This window comes from Alexandromys fortis, unplaced genomic scaffold (assembly GCF_014885135.2).
Source record: "Alexandromys fortis isolate MF-2015 unplaced genomic scaffold, M_Fortis_MF-2015_v1.1 scaffold_51, whole genome shotgun sequence".
Lineage (NCBI taxonomy): Eukaryota > Metazoa > Chordata > Mammalia > Rodentia > Cricetidae > Alexandromys > Alexandromys fortis.
The window spans coordinates 9,759,769-9,779,266 of record NW_026067925.1 but is presented as its reverse complement, the minus strand read 5'-3'; the positions used below and the strand labels follow the sequence as shown (position 1 = coordinate 9,779,266).

General features: G+C 50.6%; 1 protein-coding gene across 1 annotated transcript in view; it reads left to right on the top strand.

The window, feature by feature from the left end:
- The window catches only part of Capn2 (calpain 2), a 50,494-nt gene that overhangs the window by 29,612 nt on the left and 1,384 nt on the right, over positions 1 to 19,498 (top strand). The window contains exons 7-20 of the mRNA XM_050142879.1: positions 663 to 748; positions 2,272 to 2,346; positions 3,341 to 3,501; positions 5,101 to 5,270; positions 6,862 to 6,873; positions 7,831 to 8,042; positions 9,956 to 9,992; positions 11,106 to 11,171; positions 12,280 to 12,337; positions 13,779 to 13,843; positions 14,747 to 14,815; positions 15,286 to 15,364; positions 17,297 to 17,413; positions 17,654 to 17,712. Coding sequence (XP_049998836.1) covers positions 663 to 748; positions 2,272 to 2,346; positions 3,341 to 3,501; positions 5,101 to 5,270; positions 6,862 to 6,873; positions 7,831 to 8,042; positions 9,956 to 9,992; positions 11,106 to 11,171; positions 12,280 to 12,337; positions 13,779 to 13,843; positions 14,747 to 14,815; positions 15,286 to 15,364; positions 17,297 to 17,413; positions 17,654 to 17,712 — 1,266 coding nt within the window. The remainder of the gene's footprint in view (positions 1 to 662; positions 749 to 2,271; positions 2,347 to 3,340; positions 3,502 to 5,100; positions 5,271 to 6,861; positions 6,874 to 7,830; positions 8,043 to 9,955; positions 9,993 to 11,105; positions 11,172 to 12,279; positions 12,338 to 13,778; positions 13,844 to 14,746; positions 14,816 to 15,285; positions 15,365 to 17,296; positions 17,414 to 17,653; positions 17,713 to 19,498) is intronic.

The window sequence follows — 19,498 nt, the reverse complement described above, 5'->3', positions numbered from 1 at the left end:
ATGCATGTCTGTTTTCCCCGAGCCATTTACAAGTAAGCGGAAGCTATGGTGGCATGGGCCTGTAGTCCCAGTAACTTCAGTGAGGAGGAGGGTCACTTGAGTTCATGTGATCAGGGCCAGCCTGGGTAAACCAATGAAACCTTGTCTAAGAAAATAAAAACTAAAAAATTCCCAAACTGCATCTTCCTTTCATCCAACACCTTTAAGCAAGTGAGAAAGCCTCTCTGAGAGCCCAAAGTACATCCTATTCCAGTTAGCTAATTGAGGCTTAGCCATAACACCCCAAACACAGGCAGCAGGGCAGGGCAGGCTGTTTGTACCTCCGGCTGCTGAAAAGACTAAAGGGTCCAGCCCTCCAAAAGCCAGGTCCCGGGGGCCTTAATTCTCATTTTCTTTGGTTTATTTATTTACTTTTGCTTTGGAGAAGTGGTGTTTTATTGAGATAGAGTCTCACTATGTAGTTCTGGCTTCCTTGGAATTTGGAGTGAGGCCTCCCAGGTGCCTGGGGTTTAATTTTAGCTTTTCAGACCTGGGCAGCAGTGAGGGTCTGAGGGTCAAGCCTCTTCCTGCTTCTGTGAGCCTCCTCCATCCACTTGGCTCTTGCTGGAGGGGGGTGGGTGTGAGCCTTCATGGCCCTCAACCTCTTTAACTGAATCCATCAGGTTGAAAGCTCAGGAAGCCTACAAAAATTGATCCGAATCCGGAATCCCTGGGGACAAGTAGAGTGGACCGGGAAGTGGAATGACAAGTGAGAAGGGTGCGGGCGGGGTGGGCCAGGGTGCAGGGGGGGTGTCAGGGTGCGGGGTGGGCCAGGGTGAGGGGGGGGCGTCAGGGTGCAGGGTGTGCCAGGGTAAGGGGAGAGGGCTGGGGGGCAGGGTGCCAGGTGTACCAGAGGGTGGGGAGGGGGCAGGGGGGCCAGGAGTCAGAATGGGTCAGGGTGCAGGGTGGGGGAGTCAGGGTGCGGGAGGGGGTGGGCCAGGGTGCGGAGTGGGGTTAGGGTGGGGGGGGGGGGGGGGGGGGGGGGGTCCGGGGTGCAGGGTCAGCCAGGGTGCGGGGGGGGGGCAAGATGAGCCAGGGTAATGCATTCTACTAGGACCTGTTGAAACCCAGAGAGGAGGCACTTTGTGTGATGCCAAGAAGTGAGGTTCTGAGGTCACTCACCACTCACACCAAGTGGGTCCCAGGGCTGTGCCCTTTTAAAGGGTCTTGTAAACAGGACACCACTCCCTGCACTAAGGTGCTGTGCCCAGGCTCAGGCCTCCAGCGGGGCACATTCTTTTCACCTGCATGCCTTTTTCCAGCTCAGACTCACTCTGCTACTGGACCCTCTGGGGAAGAGGCACCCATAGGCTGGTGGGATGGCTTAGCGGGCAAAGGTGCTTGGCACTAAAGCCTGACGACATGAGTTTGATCCCAGGGACCCACGTGGAGGAATGAGAGAACCAAGTACCACAAGTTATCCTCCGGCCTCCACAGAAGCTCTGTGGCATGAGTGTACCACCACCCTACTGGCATATGTAGCACACACACACACACACACACACGGACACACGGACACACACAGAAACATGCGTGCACATGCAAAGTAAATAAATGTAAAAGAGAAAAAAAAACAGTTAAAAGTCATCCCTCGTCCTAATAACACTTCCATCTCAAGGACATGAACTTTGCGCCAAGAGCAGAGATGTGCCTGTTGACCTCCAGGACTTGCTGGTAGTTGTTAGGTTTCAACCCTTGGGGGTAAATGCTCCATTAGCCTCTCCTCTGGGTCCCCCCCCACACACACACACTCTCTTTCCCTACTGCACACCTCCCTTCCTCCACCCTTTCTCTGACTTGTTCCAGGCAGCCTTGGCCTCAGCAGAGGAACACCTATTGGCAGGCTTCCTTCCAGGTTGGCTCTGGGGGTCCTTGGTGGATTCCCAGTTGCCCCTAGAAGAGCTGCCAGGAGCATCTCGCCTGGAGCAGGTGATGCTCCCCATCCCTGGATTGTGGGCCTTGCTCATTTTCTACTCCCCTATCCATAATCTTCCGGGAGAGCATGGCCTTTCCCCTTGCTCCCCGTACAAGGTTCTGTGCTCCTTAGGCTGTGCTTTGTGTTTCTCAGTGGGGCCTGGGTCCAAGAAAAATGACTCCCTTCTTCTGGTGGCCTAGGCCCTCAGTAGAGAGAGTGAGTGTGCTCCGCACCTCGGCTTTTGGGGACCATGAAAAGAAATGGTCATTATCACACACACCCATTCCTAAGGCCTCTCCTGTTGCTTTACTTTCCAGCTGCCCCAGCTGGAACACGGTAGACCCGGAAGTGAGGGCCAGGCTAACAGAACGACAAGAAGACGGAGAATTCTGGTAAGACAGTGGCGGCTCCAGGGCAAGAGCCCCAGTATTCCACACAGGAAAGTTGCTAGCCAGAGCATCTGGCAGAAATGCTTTCAACACACTGAGGACATGTAACATGGCATCCTGGCTTTGCCGTTCCTAAGTGCCAGGCAGAGTGTTGCACTTCTGTCCCTAGCGCTCTAGGAAGTGAGGCAGAGGACTCTCAAACTGGAGACTAAGCTGCTTAGCCCAGGCAATCTAGCAAGAACTTGTTTCTAAAAACAGAGAAAAAAAATCTCCATACAATCCTGAACAACTTTTAAATCTCTTCAAACTGTTCATGCTCCAAAGAGCAATGTCACAAGGGCTGAGAGAAATTCCTTCAGTAATGGTCAGACCCCAAGAGACAGCAAAGATGAGACCTTTCTTCCCACTGGTCCCCCAGAGAGAGATCCCTGCTCATTAAGAAGCCAACTCCAAGGTGAAGGGATGGCTCCATGGTTAAGAGCACTCTCTGCTCATGCGGACCTGAGTTCAGTTCCCAGCCCCACATGGTGGCTCACAGTTGTTTGTAACTCCAGTTGCAGGGGATTTAGATCTGGCTCCTGCCCGTATGTGGTGCACATAAAGTCATGTAAGCACACATGCATAATAGAAATAAAAGAAGTCTTAAAGAGAAAGAAATTAGGTCCTTGGCAAACAGAGGACCTCGGTGTGTGTGCTGCCCCAGAGAACACCTACCGTGGTTACTGTTTACCCAGAGAGCCCGTATGTTGTCTCAGCTGCATTTATGCGTGTCTTTCACTTCACATCTGAGGGCTCTGGGATGCAAAGAGAGCTCATCAATTTGCTCAAAGTCATTCACTTGGAACATGGCCGTTACGGGACTAGATCTGGGACCCTCTGAGTCTGTAGCTCTAGTGCCCACCACTGGGTCCCATGCAGCTCCTAGCCTGACCAGGTAGAAGACCAAGCTGGCCCCATGTCTTCTATAACTCAGGACACCCTGTCTCTGCTTTGCCAGGATGTCCTTCAGTGACTTCCTGAGGCACTATTCTCGCCTGGAGATCTGTAACCTGACCCCTGATACCCTCACCTGTGACTCCTACAAGAAGTGGAAACTCACCAAGATGGATGGGAACTGGAGGAGAGGTTCCACTGCAGGGGGCTGCAGGAACTACCCAAGTAAGGGCTCTGGCCACATGAGGCTGCAGCCACAGCATCCCACCCTGATAGATACGCCACATCTGCCTGGACGCCCAGGGGACGTAGCTGCCACTCACTCTCCTCCTTCACCACCAGCCTTGGTCTCACATCTTCTTCTGACTTCTCAGCCATACAACTTCCTTCATGCCTTTGCCCTGATAAACCCTTTGGGCCCCAGATCCTCTGGGCTTATGGCTGTCGTCCGCTTTATGGAGGCCGTGCTAAGGCCCAGTTCATAGCTAGCTACCCTAGGCCCTCACACACCGCATCCATGGGGCACACCAGCCTCTCTTTGCAGTCTTCCACCTTCTTGAGGGTCAAGTTCATTTAGGAAATGTAAACAACCAGGCAGTGGTGGCACACCTCTTTAATCCCAGCACTTGAGAGGCACAGGCAGGGAGATCTCTGAGTTTGAGGCCAGCGTGTTCTACAGAGCAAGTTACAGCCAAAGCTACCAGACCTACAGAGCAAGTAGACTGTGACCAGCCAGTCCCTCCAATCCCAGCATGCAGTGTCCAAAGGGCAGTTCTAGAAGACACCGCTGGGAAACCCTTCTGCCACCCACTCAAACACCCCGCATCTGTTAGATGGGGGTGGGGGGTGTCGGGAGACTCTCCCAAGGACCTTGAGTGAATGCTCTTGGCCTTGTGAGATGCTCTCCCTCAACAGTACTTACTCAGTGCTGCTACTGAGGTAGCCTAGAAGCTTCGTACGTGAATGAGTATATGTTGACACACCTGGATTTGCAGAAATAAATGGCGCCATGGCTGCCAACTCTGCAAGACCACGCTTCTAACTGCACAAGGGACAAGAGGCGCTTGGGGTAATTACCTCAGTCAGGAGTGACTCAGGGTCTTGTCGAAGATGGGTCTTGGAAGTGGGAATGTTAGAGACACCATGAGGCCGAGCAAGAGACAGAGATGCCAAAGTAGGGCACAGGATACCCTGGCCTCTGCATTCACCACAGGGTAAGGGTAAGTGACAGGCACAGTATAAATGTCCTTAGGAAGCACCAAGACAAGTCAACATAAAAGCAACAAAGAACCTTGAGGGGAAATTTCTGATTTAGGTACTTCAGAGATTCAGGGTGTGCAGCCTTCCATTTGCTCTGAGTAGAGGGTGATGAGCCTTTGGGAATACTTCGCAGTGGGGGTAAGGATATAACTCAGGTGGTAGAGTGAGTGATTACCCAGCATGCACGAAGCCCTGGATTCAATTCCTAGTGCTAGCAATCCCTGAACTGAGGAGGTGAAGTCAGGAGGATCAGAAGTTCAAAGTCATCCTGAGAGACAGCAAGTTTAAGGCCAATCTGAGCTATTAGAACCCTTGAGGCAGAAGGAGAGAACCAGAGGAGGCCATTTCCTCACGAAAGATGCAGATCCGCCTCTATCACCCTGCTCAGTCAGTAGCTACTCCAGCCAGGGGCTGTGGTTGGCCTCTGTTCAGCTTCCCCATCACCTGCCATCTCCCCTTTTCTCATCCTTGTCCCACTCTCTCAACCCCAAGGCCAGGGCCCAGCCCAGTTCCCAGCTCCCAGGCATTTATTCAAGGCTGTGCTCCTCTGTCCCTGATCCATAGATACCTTCTGGATGAACCCTCAGTACCTCATCAAGCTGGAGGAAGAAGATGAAGATGATGAGGATGGGGAGAGAGGCTGCACCTTCCTGGTGGGCCTCATCCAGAAGCACCGGCGGCGGCAGAGGAAGATGGGCGAGGACATGCATACCATCGGCTTTGGCATCTATGAGGTATGGGCAGAGGGTGGGGCTGCACCCTGCCTTCCCTTCCCTCCTCCCAGCCCCAAGCACACAGACCCCAAACGCAGGACTTGGCATAAGACAAAGGACAGGAACTTGGCCAAGCCCAAGTAAAGATGCCAGGACAACTAGATTTTGCTGACACAAGGTCTGCCCAGCTATTTGTGTCTCCAAGAACCTCCTGGCCCTTCCCTGCGCCTTCATAGCTACCGTCCTAAGAGTTCCGTGCTTGGAAAAGATCTCTGTGTCCTTTTCACATCCCTTAGTCCTGGATGGGGTTCTGGTTAGCCCAGCGAACTCCAAAGAACAGAAAAGGCTTAAGCTAGGACAGAATATTCTAGAGCACACCAAGTATTGTGAGGGCTGGGCTGAGCCGAGAGGCCCTCATGGTCAGAGCCCAGCCAAGTCTTTGGCCTGGATGGGACAGAGCCCAGGACAGGAGAAAGAAGGGTCATTGTGCTCCCCCGGGGTCTGCTGGCTGCAGCCCCGCTCTCACAAACCCCCTCACTGTCCTCCAAGCCAAAGGAAAGCCATGCCTGCTCCACTGTACCAGCGGGAAGCCTTGGTGTGGCCATCTCTCCTCTCCAAACTGAGGACTAAGGCTAGGAGACCTGATTTCATGTCAGGGACCTGCTGCAGAGAACAGGGCCTTGATTGGCAGGAGGTGAGCACAGCACGGAAGACCTCGGGTGGCTGCCTAGGTGCTTTTTGATTAGTGAGTACAATCTGGCCATTTGCTGGGCTCCTCCTAGTTCTGCAAGCCGCCCCCATCATTCCCTCCCTCAGTTCCATGTTTTTCAAGGTCACCTGAGTAACCTTAACACGGCTTTGAAAAATGGCAAACATTATGAAGCTGGGCTTCTGCCCACCAACTCCAAGTATACTCCTAGCACACTGGGAACCCAGAGAAGGCTTAACTGCTGTGCTCAGCCCTGCCAATGTGGCTGCTTCTGATTGGCTACTGATCTGAGCCCCATCCACCAACCCAAGAAACAGAGTGGGACAAAACCCATCAGTTGTGATGTATCCATAGGCCCTGGACTCTCAGCCTCTGGGATGGAAGCTGAGGATGTCAGACTTGGGCAGGATAGCTCAGAAATGCAAAGTGAAATGTAGCCCCTCACACATGCGCTTGGGAGTCTAGTCGTGGGCTTTCAGAGTTGGGCAGGACTCTGGCAGTTACCAGTCCCGTTCAAATGTAAGAAAACTAAAGCCAGTGGGGGAACGTGATGTAGTGGAGGAAATACATACAGACTGGATGTGGCTGGCCTGCCTGTGGCTTCTTCCTCCAACTGCACCCAGCCCTACTTTCCCTGAGTGAGAGGTGCATGTGGGCTTCTATGCAGCTGGCTGGTGACCTGAAACCACGTGTCTCCAGGCAGGAATGGTGGTAGGAGCCCATCCGGCGTATCACCAGGTCCTGAGAGGGTTTTTCTTCCGATGTGACCAAACCGCTTTGAGTCTGTGTTGACCTAGTTAATAGTGCTGGAGCGCTACAGAGAAAAGCCACAGAAGAGAGCCAGTCAGAGAGCTGGTGTGTTCATCCTCCCCACGTCTGAATCGGGTCTTCTTTACTTTGCAGGTTCCAGAGGAGGTACGTCTAGCACCTGTCAGCCCCCAACCCCAGGGTTCCAGCTGCCAACACGATTGAGGCTTAGCCTGCCTGAACTCAGGGAGTAGCGGGAGCTTGGGAGGGACTGGTGTCTGAGGGATGAGCCCTTGTCCCCTCTGAGCCCCACAGAGATGACTCCAATTCTGAATCCCACTGGACTAAGCTCTGGACAAAGTATCTGGAGAGTTCATCAGTGCTCTCTGCTTCCCCGTGGCCCTAGATAAGCCATGTAGATTTTGGCTGTGGTGGCAGCTCGCTGCCCTTGGACTGCAGCAAGCATGTCACCAAGGCCTCTGTGGCTCCGAGACCAAGCAGGGAGGGGGAGGATGAACTGCATACTCTCCTGGACCCAACTCTCGGGCTAGGTGCCCCTGTACACACGACATATCTGTCTGAGCTTTCGTTTCTTTTCCAGTATAAATGGTGGGCCATTACCTCCCTGGGCACTGTAGGCATGAACTGAGTTATTGAAGGTCACAGTTAACGGGTATAAGATGTTTAACAGCCTGGTGACTCAGAAGGCCAGGTATTAAATGGCCATACCAGGCGTCCTGACTCACCCATGGGCGTCCTATTTGCACCAATAGACAGCTGAGCTGTATTGAGCACTAACTAACTAAGGAGTTGTGGTCCCAGCTTTAAGTGGCACCTGGTTTAACAGATGGGCCCCTTTCTCTGCCTCCCCCGCCAAGCCTTGTCTTGTCATCAGTGTGTGAAATACAACACAGAACTGACCTGGGTCCTTTGTGAGGGAGGAACCTCTGGCACCCTGAGAGTCTCCCAGAGCAAGGTGGATGGGAAAGGGGAGCTCCTGTCACACCTGGTCACACCCAAGCTCCCCACCAGTCATGTGTTGTTTGGAGTGGAAATGTTGCTTCTCATCTAAAATGAGCCGTTGTCCCCTTTATCCCTTTGTCTTGTTTCTCTGTTTAACATCAGCTAACAGGGCAGACGAACATCCACCTTGGCAAGAACTTTTTCCTCACAACCCGAGCCAGGGAGCGGTCGGATACCTTCATCAACCTCCGGGAGGTACTCAACCGCTTCAAGCTGCCCCCGGGGGAGTACGTGGTCGTCCCCTCCACCTTCGAGCCCCACAAGGACGGAGATTTCTGCATCCGCGTCTTCTCAGAGAAGAAGGCCGACTACCAGTAGGTTCTGCCACCTCTCCTTTATTCCTGGTCTGCCCTTCTCTTTTCTTTTTCTGTAATACTGGCTGATGTTTGTTTGTGTTCGAACAAATGAAGCTTGCCTGGAGATTGGAGTGCAGAGCTAAGCCACTAGAAGCCAAGCCGTGGTGGCTCACACCTTTAATCCCAGTATTTGGGCGGCCCAAACCTTTAACCCCAGCACTAGGGAGGTGGAGCCAGGAAGGGAGATGGCTGGACAGAGAGAGGAATGTGAGGCAGGAGGAGACAGGAGCTCAGATGAGGTCAGTGCAAGGATAGGTAAACTGGACCACTCTAAGGCTTCTACTCAAGGAAGCAAAGGGGAAAAAACATGCAGGATGTGGGTTTTTTTTCAACTGGGGAAGTGAGTAGTTTGTAACCCAGGTTCACAGTTCATCTATGAATCATCAATAGTTAATATCATTTTAATAACCTGTGTACACCCTCTATTAGCCTATACTTTGCATAACCCTTGCTTTCCCAGGCCACGTGTAAGTGACAATGTGGATGGTCCATGCATCCAGAACTTTCCCTGTGTTAGTCAGGAAGTCTCTGGTGGAGGCTTTTAGGCAGACATAGCAAGTTCCTGCCATTGTCCCTGTGGCCTCCACTCACAGTAGCTTCGGCCACATCTGTCCTTGAGTCAATCATTCAGCCAGCAGACAGAACCAACTCTGGACTGTCTAAGTGAAAAGAAGATCACTGAAAGGCTGTGGGGACCCCAGCACTGATGGAGGGACCAGGGACAAGATGGGAAGGACAGGAACAAGGCTGTTCTGAGGACCACGGTCGGGACACCCAAAAGCCCCATAGGTTGTGTCTGATGGGGTGGGCACAGGCTAGACCCCAGCCATCACCTCCTGTGACAGGGAAGAGGCCATGGGAGAGAGACCAGGAAACCTTTGCTTCAAACAAGACACCACAGAGAAAGCGTTCCAGTGCCCAACAGCTGTGAACCAGCGAATGTCACTAGAGTGTGGCTGTGACTCCCAGCCATGACAGGCTCTCTGGTTTGGTCGAAGCTTGCTGCAGGGAAGGGACCCATTGGATCATCACATGGTGTGGTGGGAGGAGCTCAGAGTGTCCAGCTTAGTCGCCCCTGATGAGATGAGGACAAGCCCGAATAGCATTGCCATGTCACTGCTCTTGGTCAAACCCTCCCCTGTCCTGCTAACCACAAGCCTTCCCCAGGCACTATCAGCCCTCTCTGCTTGCTCCAGCGTGAGCTCTCTGCCCTTTAAAATGGTTGCCCTGACCCAGAATAGCCGACCTTTTGGTTAGCAGCACTGAGAAGTCCCTTCCCCCTCTGTGAAGCCACGGGTCTGTAGAAGGGACTCTGAGTTTAAGATTGCACGTACACAGGAAGCCCCTCCTAGACTTAAGTACCCTCACGGAAGGATCCAGCCTATGAAAGAGACTGTGTGAGAGTCAGCTAACTTTCTCAGCAGATTCCCTGTGCCTTACTCCAGCCCAGCATGGGACAAAGCGTTAGAGATTCCTATGGGCAGGTGGCACAATGACAGTCCTCCCATGGCAAAGAGTGCTTCACGTGAAACTTCAACGTTGTCCTTTGAGACTGGGCTTGCGGCTCAGTGGCACGGTGCTTGAACAAAACAGTTGCCAAGAAAAAGTCCAGAAGTGAGTTCACAAAGTGGGTCCATGGAGCCCCTGCTCCATGTGCTGTTTGATAAGGACCCCAAAACCAACAGAGAATTTTTGTCTCAGCTTCTGCTGCCAAGGGGCTGTGCTATGGCAGAAACTCAGAGTGCAGAGCCCTCCTCTCCCACAGCATGCTGGATTTAAACACTGATGTCCCATTTTATAGGGTGACTTCTGCAATATTTCCCGTTCACCCTCCCCAACCTTCTAATAGTAAATTTCCTTTCTGTTTCCAGAGTTGTGGATGATGAAATCGAGGCCAACATTGAAGAGGTATGTCCTTCTTACCTCCCTAGTTCTACTCGTTCTGATGGATACAGAATGCAGGAGAGCAAAAACATGGCGAGAGCCTGGGTCCCTTGACTGAGGGAACAGGGTTTGAAAGTGATGCTATAGTCGGTCTCTTGTTCATTAAAGCCCAGTTTATCCGCATGCAGTGGTGTGAGGGTTACAGGGAAGGACAGAGCACCAGTGCTACATTGAGCAGGCTGGCTTCTGGTGACTCCCCTTGCTTGGCCTCACTTTTATCATCTATAAAATGGACTCAAAGGATAACAAGATTTCTCAGGTTTCTAAGGGAATGGTTCAGTGATAAATCCTGAGGTAAATCCTGATGTAAATCAGGAACTTCACCCAAGGCCCAATCTTAGCAAATATACACAAAGTACCACAGACTAGAGAAAGGAAGGGCTTCCCCTCTCTCTGAGGCCCTGAGGTGGCTCTTTGGATCATGGTTGCCAAAGTCTGGTGCTTGTCATATGTACCTAGTGCGACACCAAACGGTTTGTCACTGACCTAACTGCTCCACAGTATTCCACTTGGATAGACCACACAAGGTCATTTTTGTTAAATATTAAAGACACTTGGAATTACAATAAGTTAAAGCATAACCTCCCTTCTCATGTGGCTTCCACTCCCACTCATGGGCTTTAGCTAAAAGAAACAAAACAAAACAAAAAAAAAAAACACCTTAGCTGAGCACAGTGGTGTGCTCCTGCAGCCTCAGCCCTGAAGAGGTAGAGACCAGAGAATGAGGAGCTCAAAGCATCCTCGGCTTTGAACTGGGTTCAAGGCCACCTGGACTACTTAAAAAAAGACAAGTGTGGTGACACATTCCTATCACCCCAGCCCTTGATAGGTGAGACAAGGATCAGGAGTTCAAGGCCACCCTCAACTACATGAGGAGTTCATATGAGACCTTGTCTCAAACAAAGCAAAATATCCAGTTCTTCCCACTGTCATTCATTGTAAGCCCAGCATCCTTAGAATTCTGGCCCGAGGGAGTGGAAGACTCGGAGTGGGGGTAGGGCTGCCCTGGAAGGGAAGGAGCACCTTCCTGTCAATCTTCACCTTAACCGGCTCCTGTTTCTGCTCCTCACCTTCTAGATTGACGCGAATGAGGAGGACATTGATGATGGGTTCCGAAGGTTATTCGCTCAGCTGGCAGGGGAGGTAGGTGTCAGCAAAATTCTGCTGACTTAGAGGAAAAGTGATTTTCCCAGAGGAGACTTCCATTGAAGGGGGAGGAAAACAAATCAAGCAAAAGCAGAAGAATTTTGGTTGTCGCTCAGACCCTTAGCCCGATCCTTGCTCACATCCTCTCAAGCCCTCCACTGGCTCTTAGGGACTCCTCTGTTCAGGCCAGCCCTGGTTCTGCTCTTCCTTAAGATCCTTGGCTCTCTTTGAGGTTGTTTTATTCCTCTGCCGTGCCAACTAAGACTTGAAACGTGACTCCCCGTCTTGACCCCCATCACATACCTGAGATGGAAGGGTCCCATCCCTCCAGAATATAAGCAGTTTATACCAAAGCGTTATTTTTCTTTTTCTTAAAATAGTCCCCCAGGCCTCCAGTTCCACTACAAAGCCAGTCTGCCCTTCCTTCCCAGCAACTCCAGAAGCCAAGTGTCCTTCCCCATTGTAAGCTGCCTCCAATGTTACCATGAGGCCGGTCTGTTGCCTAGCCACAGGCTCATCAAAGGACTCAGGCAGATGCTGTTAGCTCTGCAGCACCAACTAACTCCCCTACCGCTTGTTTCTCAAGGGAAGGGGCCTCACCTCAGAGAAACTTACAGTCTCTTCTAATTGAATAACACATACATTCCCTGGGGCTTGTCGTGGTTACACAAATTACACAAATACACCGAAGTGAACAGAGGCAGCTGGACCACTGCTGAGGAGACCTGGCAAATGACCCCAGAGAAGGGCTGAGCCATCTTGTAGATGACTGCGCTTAAGCGGTTTCAGGAAACCCAGGGTCTGAGTTCTAGAGGGTGGAGAAGGCCTGCCAGGTAGGAAGGATGGGGTGAGAGAACTAGACTGAGGAACACCGTGAACGTGGTCCCTGCCATACAGAAAGGGTGACTTGCTTGAACTCGTATGTGCCCTACCTTATAACAGTAGGTTGAACACAAGCCAGGTCACTACTCAGGATAGACTGGGGACTGCTGAACCAACGTCTCTTGGGACATTAGCAATGAAACAAGATCTATCCAAGACATTCACTGCATTTCACCCAGCTCCCACAGGGAGCCCAGGATGATGGCCTGTCCTATGTCCGCAGGATGCTGAGATCTCTGCCTTTGAGCTGCAGACCATCTTGAGAAGAGTTCTAGCCAGGCGTAAGTGTCCCATTTGCAAACCCCTCATCACACTCTTACCCTTGTGGACATGAGGTGCCACAGGAGACTCCTTCCTTCAGGCGCATGTCTGCTGCTGTGGCTAACCCGCTCCTACTTTTAAATTAACCCATTTCTATTAATCTGTACATTGCGACGTGGCCGTGGCTTTTTTTTGTGGCCGTGGCTTTTTTTTTTTTGTGGCCGTGGCTTTTGTCCATCTGCTGGCATGATGTTCCTTGGGCAGCTGCTCGTGTCTCTCAGACTCTACCCTTCTTCTTTCCTGTATTTTCAGTTTGACTTTTCTGCTTGGCATTATTCTGCCTCGCAATAGGCCAGAGCAGCTTCTTTATTAACCAATGAGAGTAACGTATACTCACAGAGTAATGAAGGGTTATCCCACGGTACATGCCTGTCCTGGGGAATGGGTTAGTGTCTAGTAGAGCAAGATTAAGACAGGCTAGGCTCAACTATTCTACAAAGACATCACCGAAAGGGTTGTTCCTAGTGGCCTGGCGAGATGGCTAAGGGGGTAATGTGCTTGCCACACTGGTATGAGGACCTGTGTTTGAGTCCCCAGAACCTATGTAAAGCCAGGTACGGCAGCAGGCACCTTCGCATGTGGTGGGATGGGAGGTGGAGACGAGAGTCCCCAGAAGCTGTGGGCCAGTCTAGCAAATACGGGGGCTACCAACAGAGACCCTGTCTCAAACAAGGTGACCCACACCCAAGGCTGCCCTATGACTCCACATATGTGCCATAGTACATACCCATCTACTCACACACATGCATATACACCAATCATACATTCGCATTACCATCACACACACACACATACACACACACACACACACACACGCACGCACACGAAGTCTGTGGGGTGTGTGACAGGAGTCTCAGGCCACCAATGGCACAGGACTCACCTAGAGAAGTTCTAGGTCCTCAGATTTCTCAGTCCGCTGGGGACACAGACCCAGCTGGCTGCAGATGGACAGATGGCACAGCTGCCTTCCTCTCTCCGCTCAGAGACTATAATGAACACACGTGCTCTCTGGCTGCCCGTGACGACATGGCAGTTTTCCACCCTGTCAGCAATTAAAGGTTCAGCTGTGGCCAGGTGTGGTCGCACATGCCCATAATCCCAGCAATTGTGAGGCAAAAGTGTGGATTTGAAGCCTGCCTAAACTTGAAAGGAAGGCTCTGTCCAAAAACAAAACACAAAACACAATACCATCATTTTTTATCTCTTGTTTATTTTAATATTAAAGCCCTGTTTGTCCAGCATACATAAGATCCCCTGCGCTTCCCCAGTTTCCCAGTCAGTTACTACACATGGCTAGAGTAATCCACCGGGCTGCGGTAGTGGCCGGCACAGCAGACGGACGTGTCTGTCAGACACTGCTAGTCTGAAAGGCCTTGCTCACATGCCTATCTTGTCTTTTAGGCCAAGATATCAAGTCAGATGGCTTCAGCATCGAGACCTGTAAAATCATGGTGGACATGCTAGATGTATCCTTTAATGTGCTCAGGGCGGAGACTAGCTTCCTCAGATAAAGGAAGTAAGTCCATTCACTTCACAGGCTTGGGGTGTGGACAGCCAGCCTGGCAGGTCCAGGGCTCGAAACCCTGGCCATACATCCGCCATCTCTACCCAGATCCACCATCTCTACCCAGAGCGACCTGGGCAACTTCTTGATTGACAGCGTTCTCCTGCTTCCCTAAAGCATGATGTGTCTGACATGAATCTGTCTGCGGCAAGATTCCCTTCTAAAACCATGTGTGGTGGTGCACTTCTTTGGTTAATTCTAGCATGTGGTGGGGCTGAGGCAGGAGGATTTCCGATTTGAGGTCAGCCTGGGCTACATAGCAACTGTCTTTTTAAAAAAAAAAAAAAGTTTCTTAGACCCGATGCCGAGGACCTGCCTACGCTGGCATCCTTTCTCTTTGGTCTAGCTCCCCCAAGGCCTCCCACCTGTCCCTGAAGTAGACTAACCATGCTTCCCCTCCATTTCTGAGGTCCAGTAACAGAACAGAGTGAGTTTCTGTGACACTCCCACCAGCCACATGGCATGTACCTATGATGCAGCTCCCTTCACAAGACGCCTTAAAAGTACCAAATAATTCTCGAGGGCCCAGTTGTCTGTCTATCATCTCATAACAAACTGCTAGCAAGATCTGGGGCCCCCACAGTACCCCTGTCAGCAGACGGCAGGGCTCCATCACCCTTCCTGCTGCCCTTTGGAGAAAACTCGAGAGTATGAAAAGCGGAAGGCAAACCCTTCTGTAAAACCTCCCCACGCATGTGCTGGCAAGACTGGGAGATCCAGCCAACAGGCCAATCAGATGCCACTGTACAGATGGTCACTGTATCAGGGACCGCATACTCCAGGAGCTTTCCTTGACCGAAGGCAGGAAGATGGGAGTGGCAAGCTGGGGCTGAAGGAGTTCTACATCCTCTGGACGAAGATTCAGAAATACCAAGTAGGGTCCTGGGGACCCTGGGGTGGGTAGGTCAGTGCTGGGGGATCTTCCAGACATGTGCGTTAAGATGCACCCTCTGGAGGGTGGGGGAGCGTTTCCAGGGGTATTGAACTTTATCCATAGTCGCACTCCTGAAGGTCGCGACCCCTTTGGGGTTTGAGTGACCCTTTCACAGGGGTCGCATATCAAATATTCAGTTTCATAACGGTAGCAAAATTGCAGTTATGAAGTGGGAACAAAAATAATTTTATGGTTGGGGGTCACCACAACATGAGGAACTGTGTTAAAGGTCGCAGCATTAGGAAGGTTGAGACCCGCTGCCCTGCTCAATATTGAAAATGAAAGTGATTCTAGTGAGGCCAGACTAAAGGCAGGGAGACGGGAGACTTCACTCAGCATTCACTTCCCGGGCACCTTGATACCTGTTGCACTTTGGGTCAGGGTTCTAATAAGTGTTTTCCATGTTCTAGAAAATTTACCGGGAAATCGACGTTGACAGGTCTGGGACCATGAATTCCTACGAGATGCGGAAAGCACTGGAAGAAGCAGGTACCACTTCATACCCACGCCCCCTCGCCCATGCTTTCTGCTGAGCCTCGTTCTATACCATACAATATATATAAAGCTTTGCTGGTGGGTCTGAAAATGTAGCTCAGAAGTAGGGCGCTTGCCTAGCACCCACAAGACCCTGGGTCCTAACCCCAGCTCCACAGAAAAGTTAGACAAGCCAGAATTCATTTGGTGGCATAAAGCAGGTACTGATCTAAAACGACACACAAACACATCCTTCTCGTTCCCCTCGAAAAGACTGACTGCTCAAATTAAATGTCATCCTGGAAGCTCTGCCCGTAGTATCTTCCCGAATCTAAGTTTTGTCTGGAACAGTCTGGCAGAGCAAGAAGCTCTGAGTGTGTGTGTGTGTGTGTGTGTGTGTGTGTGTGTGTGTGTGTGTGTGTGTGTGATGTGTTTATGGTATGTGTATGTGGTGTGTTTGTGAGGTGTGTGTGTGTCGCTCCCCATGCTCCTCCCACTCTTTCCCCTGCAGAGCTGACTTGGTAGACTCTGGCTGGCTCAGCTCAGCTTTCAGGAAAGCCCCGGCAGAACAGACATCAGTAACTAGGGTATAAACCTAGCAAGACCAAAGGAGAGGAGACCTCTGTTCTTGAGGACAAATCTGACTGCATGTGACTCCAAACACTGCATTTTTCCCTCAGGCAGACAGGACAGGGACGGGGCCTTCTGCTGTTCGCATCCCAGGCTCCTGTCTATTACTTAGTGATCTGGGACAACAGGTCACCACCATCACGTGCTGCCAGCAGACCCAAAAGGACTCCTTGTAGCACGAATTCTAATTGTTCTTATAGTAAAAACCCAGAGTCAAATATTAGGGGTGAAAGCTGAGAGATTAGAGAAGCAGAGCAGCCAGCCACTAGAGAGACCATTTATTTCTACCAAATCCTCAGACTGAAGGGGAGATTCTGTCTCTCTGAAACCTTGGACTGTATCTGAGCTCCTGTCTCCTCCCACCTTACATTCCTCTCTCTGCCCAGCCATATCACTCCTGTCTGCACCTCCCTAGTGCTGGGATCCCAAGTGCTGGGATCACCTTTGTGTGAGCCCTGTTTCTCTTTTAGACAGACTCAATCTCATGTAGCCCAGGATCTGGGGTTCTGTAGAGGTGGGATCGCTACAGCTTCTTGCTTTTGAAGGCACACCCATGACTTCTGCTTGCACACACTGTTAGCCAGAACTTACAAGATCTCCTACAGCTGCAAGGAACGCTGGGAAGTGCAGTCCACATGCCCAGACAGCAGCAATGGGCCTGCTTAAGTTCCTTTTCTATTCACAAGGAAACATTACTACTAGTCTGCCATGTACATCTAGGAAGAAGCTCATCTCCAAGGTGACTTAGAGCTAACTGACATGGCTGTTGCTACATGTCGATGACCATGGCCTTCAGCTCAGAACAGCATGGCCACTGCGGGAGAACAGACAAAAGCGTTACTTGTTAGGAAAAAGACAGGGTGGTGGAACAGTTCAGAAACAAAGAAGGGGCTGCACTGCAAAGTTCAACCATCACACTGCCCATGGACGAAAGCAGTTATGGGTATAATTTAAAGTGTCACACAGTCCGGGGAGCTGGGAAGATGGCTCACTGGTTGAGAGTATTTGCTCTCAGAGGACTGACTTTGGTTCCCAATGCCCACATTGGGTGTCCCACAACCACTTGTAACTTCAGTTGTAGCAGATCCAACACCCTCTTCTGGGCTCTGCAGACACTGAATCCAGGTAGCACACATATACAAGAGCACATACATGCAATAAAATAAATAAATAAAAATATAAAAGGAAGGGAAGAGAGAGTGTGTGTCACATTGGTTCCACAGCCTGTGAGCAGAGCTGGATGATGGGGTGGCAGTCAGCAGAGCTAGCAGTGGGATCTGGCACTCAACCAATGGCTCTTTGTTCTCTCTCCTCCAGGTTTCAAGCTGCCCTGCCAACTCCACCAAGTCATCGTTGCCCGGTTTTCAGACGACGAACTCACCATCGATTTTAACAATTTTGTTCGGTGTTTGGTTCGGCTGGAAACGCTATTCAGTACGTTGGCTCTTTCCGCTCCCTTTGCTCAGTTAAGGCCTGGCCTGTCTGTGACCAGGGGTGCGGCCACTGGCTGTGTCTGTCTATGAGCTGGGAATGAATTTCCCTTTTGTTAAACTGGGGAAGCAGGAAGGAGTCATAGCTTGTGTTATCCAGTGAGAACCAGCTGCCAAACTGGCCAACGCTGCAAATCTGCCTTTCTGTGTCCCCAGTTTTCACACCCCCGTCCTCCCTCCACAGAGATATTCAAGGAACTGGATCCTGAGAACACCGGGACCATAGCACTCGACCTTATTTCTGTAAGTCAGCAGCTCCCACCAACCCCGGCTCCTGGGAAGGCTGGTAGAAGATGGGTCAAACAGGCTGTTCCTAGGGTGACATTCTTTTGGAAAGTTCGCTTCTGAGTTGTTTTTTTTTTTTTTTTTCTGATCTCTTGGGGATAAGAATGTAAATGGTTGTAAAGTCCCATGATGCATTTTGATCTTCTATTTCTGAACTACTTGCTGATTTTCCTGCCTAGGAAAACACACCTGGCTCTCCCGTCCCATGAGTTTTGACTGGAGTATAAGCACCAGGTTAAACTAATCTGGTGACTTGGGTATATCAGATGGCTGAGGAAAGAACCAATCAGGACTTGAGAGAATGTGCTTGTAGAATGAAACCCTTTGGGTGGAATTCAGTTGGGCTCTGGGAAGACCTGCCATTTGAGGCCATATCTACTCATAGTATTTTTTTTTTGAGACAAATACTTCTTTCTATTATCTCTTCTCTTTAACATGAAACTAATGATACATACATCTATGCCATAATAAGCTTATGTGTCTACAACTCATCCACACACATCTCTGAGATCAGTCTAAGCCTGCAGTCCTCAACCTGTGGATCGTAACCCCTTTGGGGATCAAACAACCCTTTCACAGGGGTTACTTAAACCACTGGAGAACACAGCTATTTACATTATAATTATAACAATAGCAAACTTACAGTTATAAAGTAGCAAGGAAGCTGTATTGAAGGGCTGCAGCATTAGGAAGGTTGAGAACCACTGCTCTAAGTCAATGTGGCAGGCAGATTCACCAAAACAAAACATAGGACATCCTCTTGTCATCCTACAAATAGAAGGCTCACAGTCCCAGAAGCAGCGGGGTAGTAGAGAGTCTGCTGAGTGTTCACAAGGCCCTGGGTTCAATTCCCAACACAGCAACAAAAAAAAAAAAAAAAAAAAAAAAGATAAAAGCAGCAGAGAATCCAGGACCACATGACTCCAGAAGGCTACAGAAGGATGCAGGACTAGGTGGGAATGGTAGCCACCAGTGCTTCCCCATGTCACACAGAGGAGCCAAATGACAAGAAGACAGGGCTTGGGGTCTAACAACACTTTTTCTTGAATTTGAACTCTGTTTTAAACCAATCCTCAAACACTGTTCATTGCTGTGCAGTGCACTGTAAAGTACCCATATCCAAGTAGCAAGCCTTTTGCCAGCTACAAACAACCAGTTGCTTAAAGCTGTCTCTGTTAGATCACCTAGGAAACACCCCTAGCCTGAGCCTGCAGTTTAAAGGCAAGTCAACAGAACTGGAACATGAAACATGCCATGCTGGGTTCTAGAAACTAGATGGTTTCTCATTCCTGCTGAATAGCCAACTCTGGCTCCCCCACCCTACTACTCCCTGCTCACACATACGGGCCTCTCTTCTCTGACCAGCCCCTTCCTGTTTCCTATGGAACACCTTTTATCCACCCTCTGTTCAGCCTTACCCTCCACAGGCTCCTAAAGATCCCTTAGGAGGAGCCTCCAAGGATTAGCCTTGTTCAGAAAGTCTCCCCTTAATGCTGTAATTTTCACGATTTTTCAGCTTCAGTTGTGGGTTACATCACTCTGGGGGATTTTGACAATGTCCTGATGACTTGGTGTATTACACACCGATTTAGGGTCAGAGAGTTCCTGTCATGCCAATATAGAACCGAGGCTAAAGGTCCACCCCTCAAACCTTTTTTTTTTTTCCTGAGACAGAAACTCAAAAAAATTCCTGACTGGCCTGGAATTCTCTTTGTAGACCAGGCTAGCCTCAGATTCACAACAG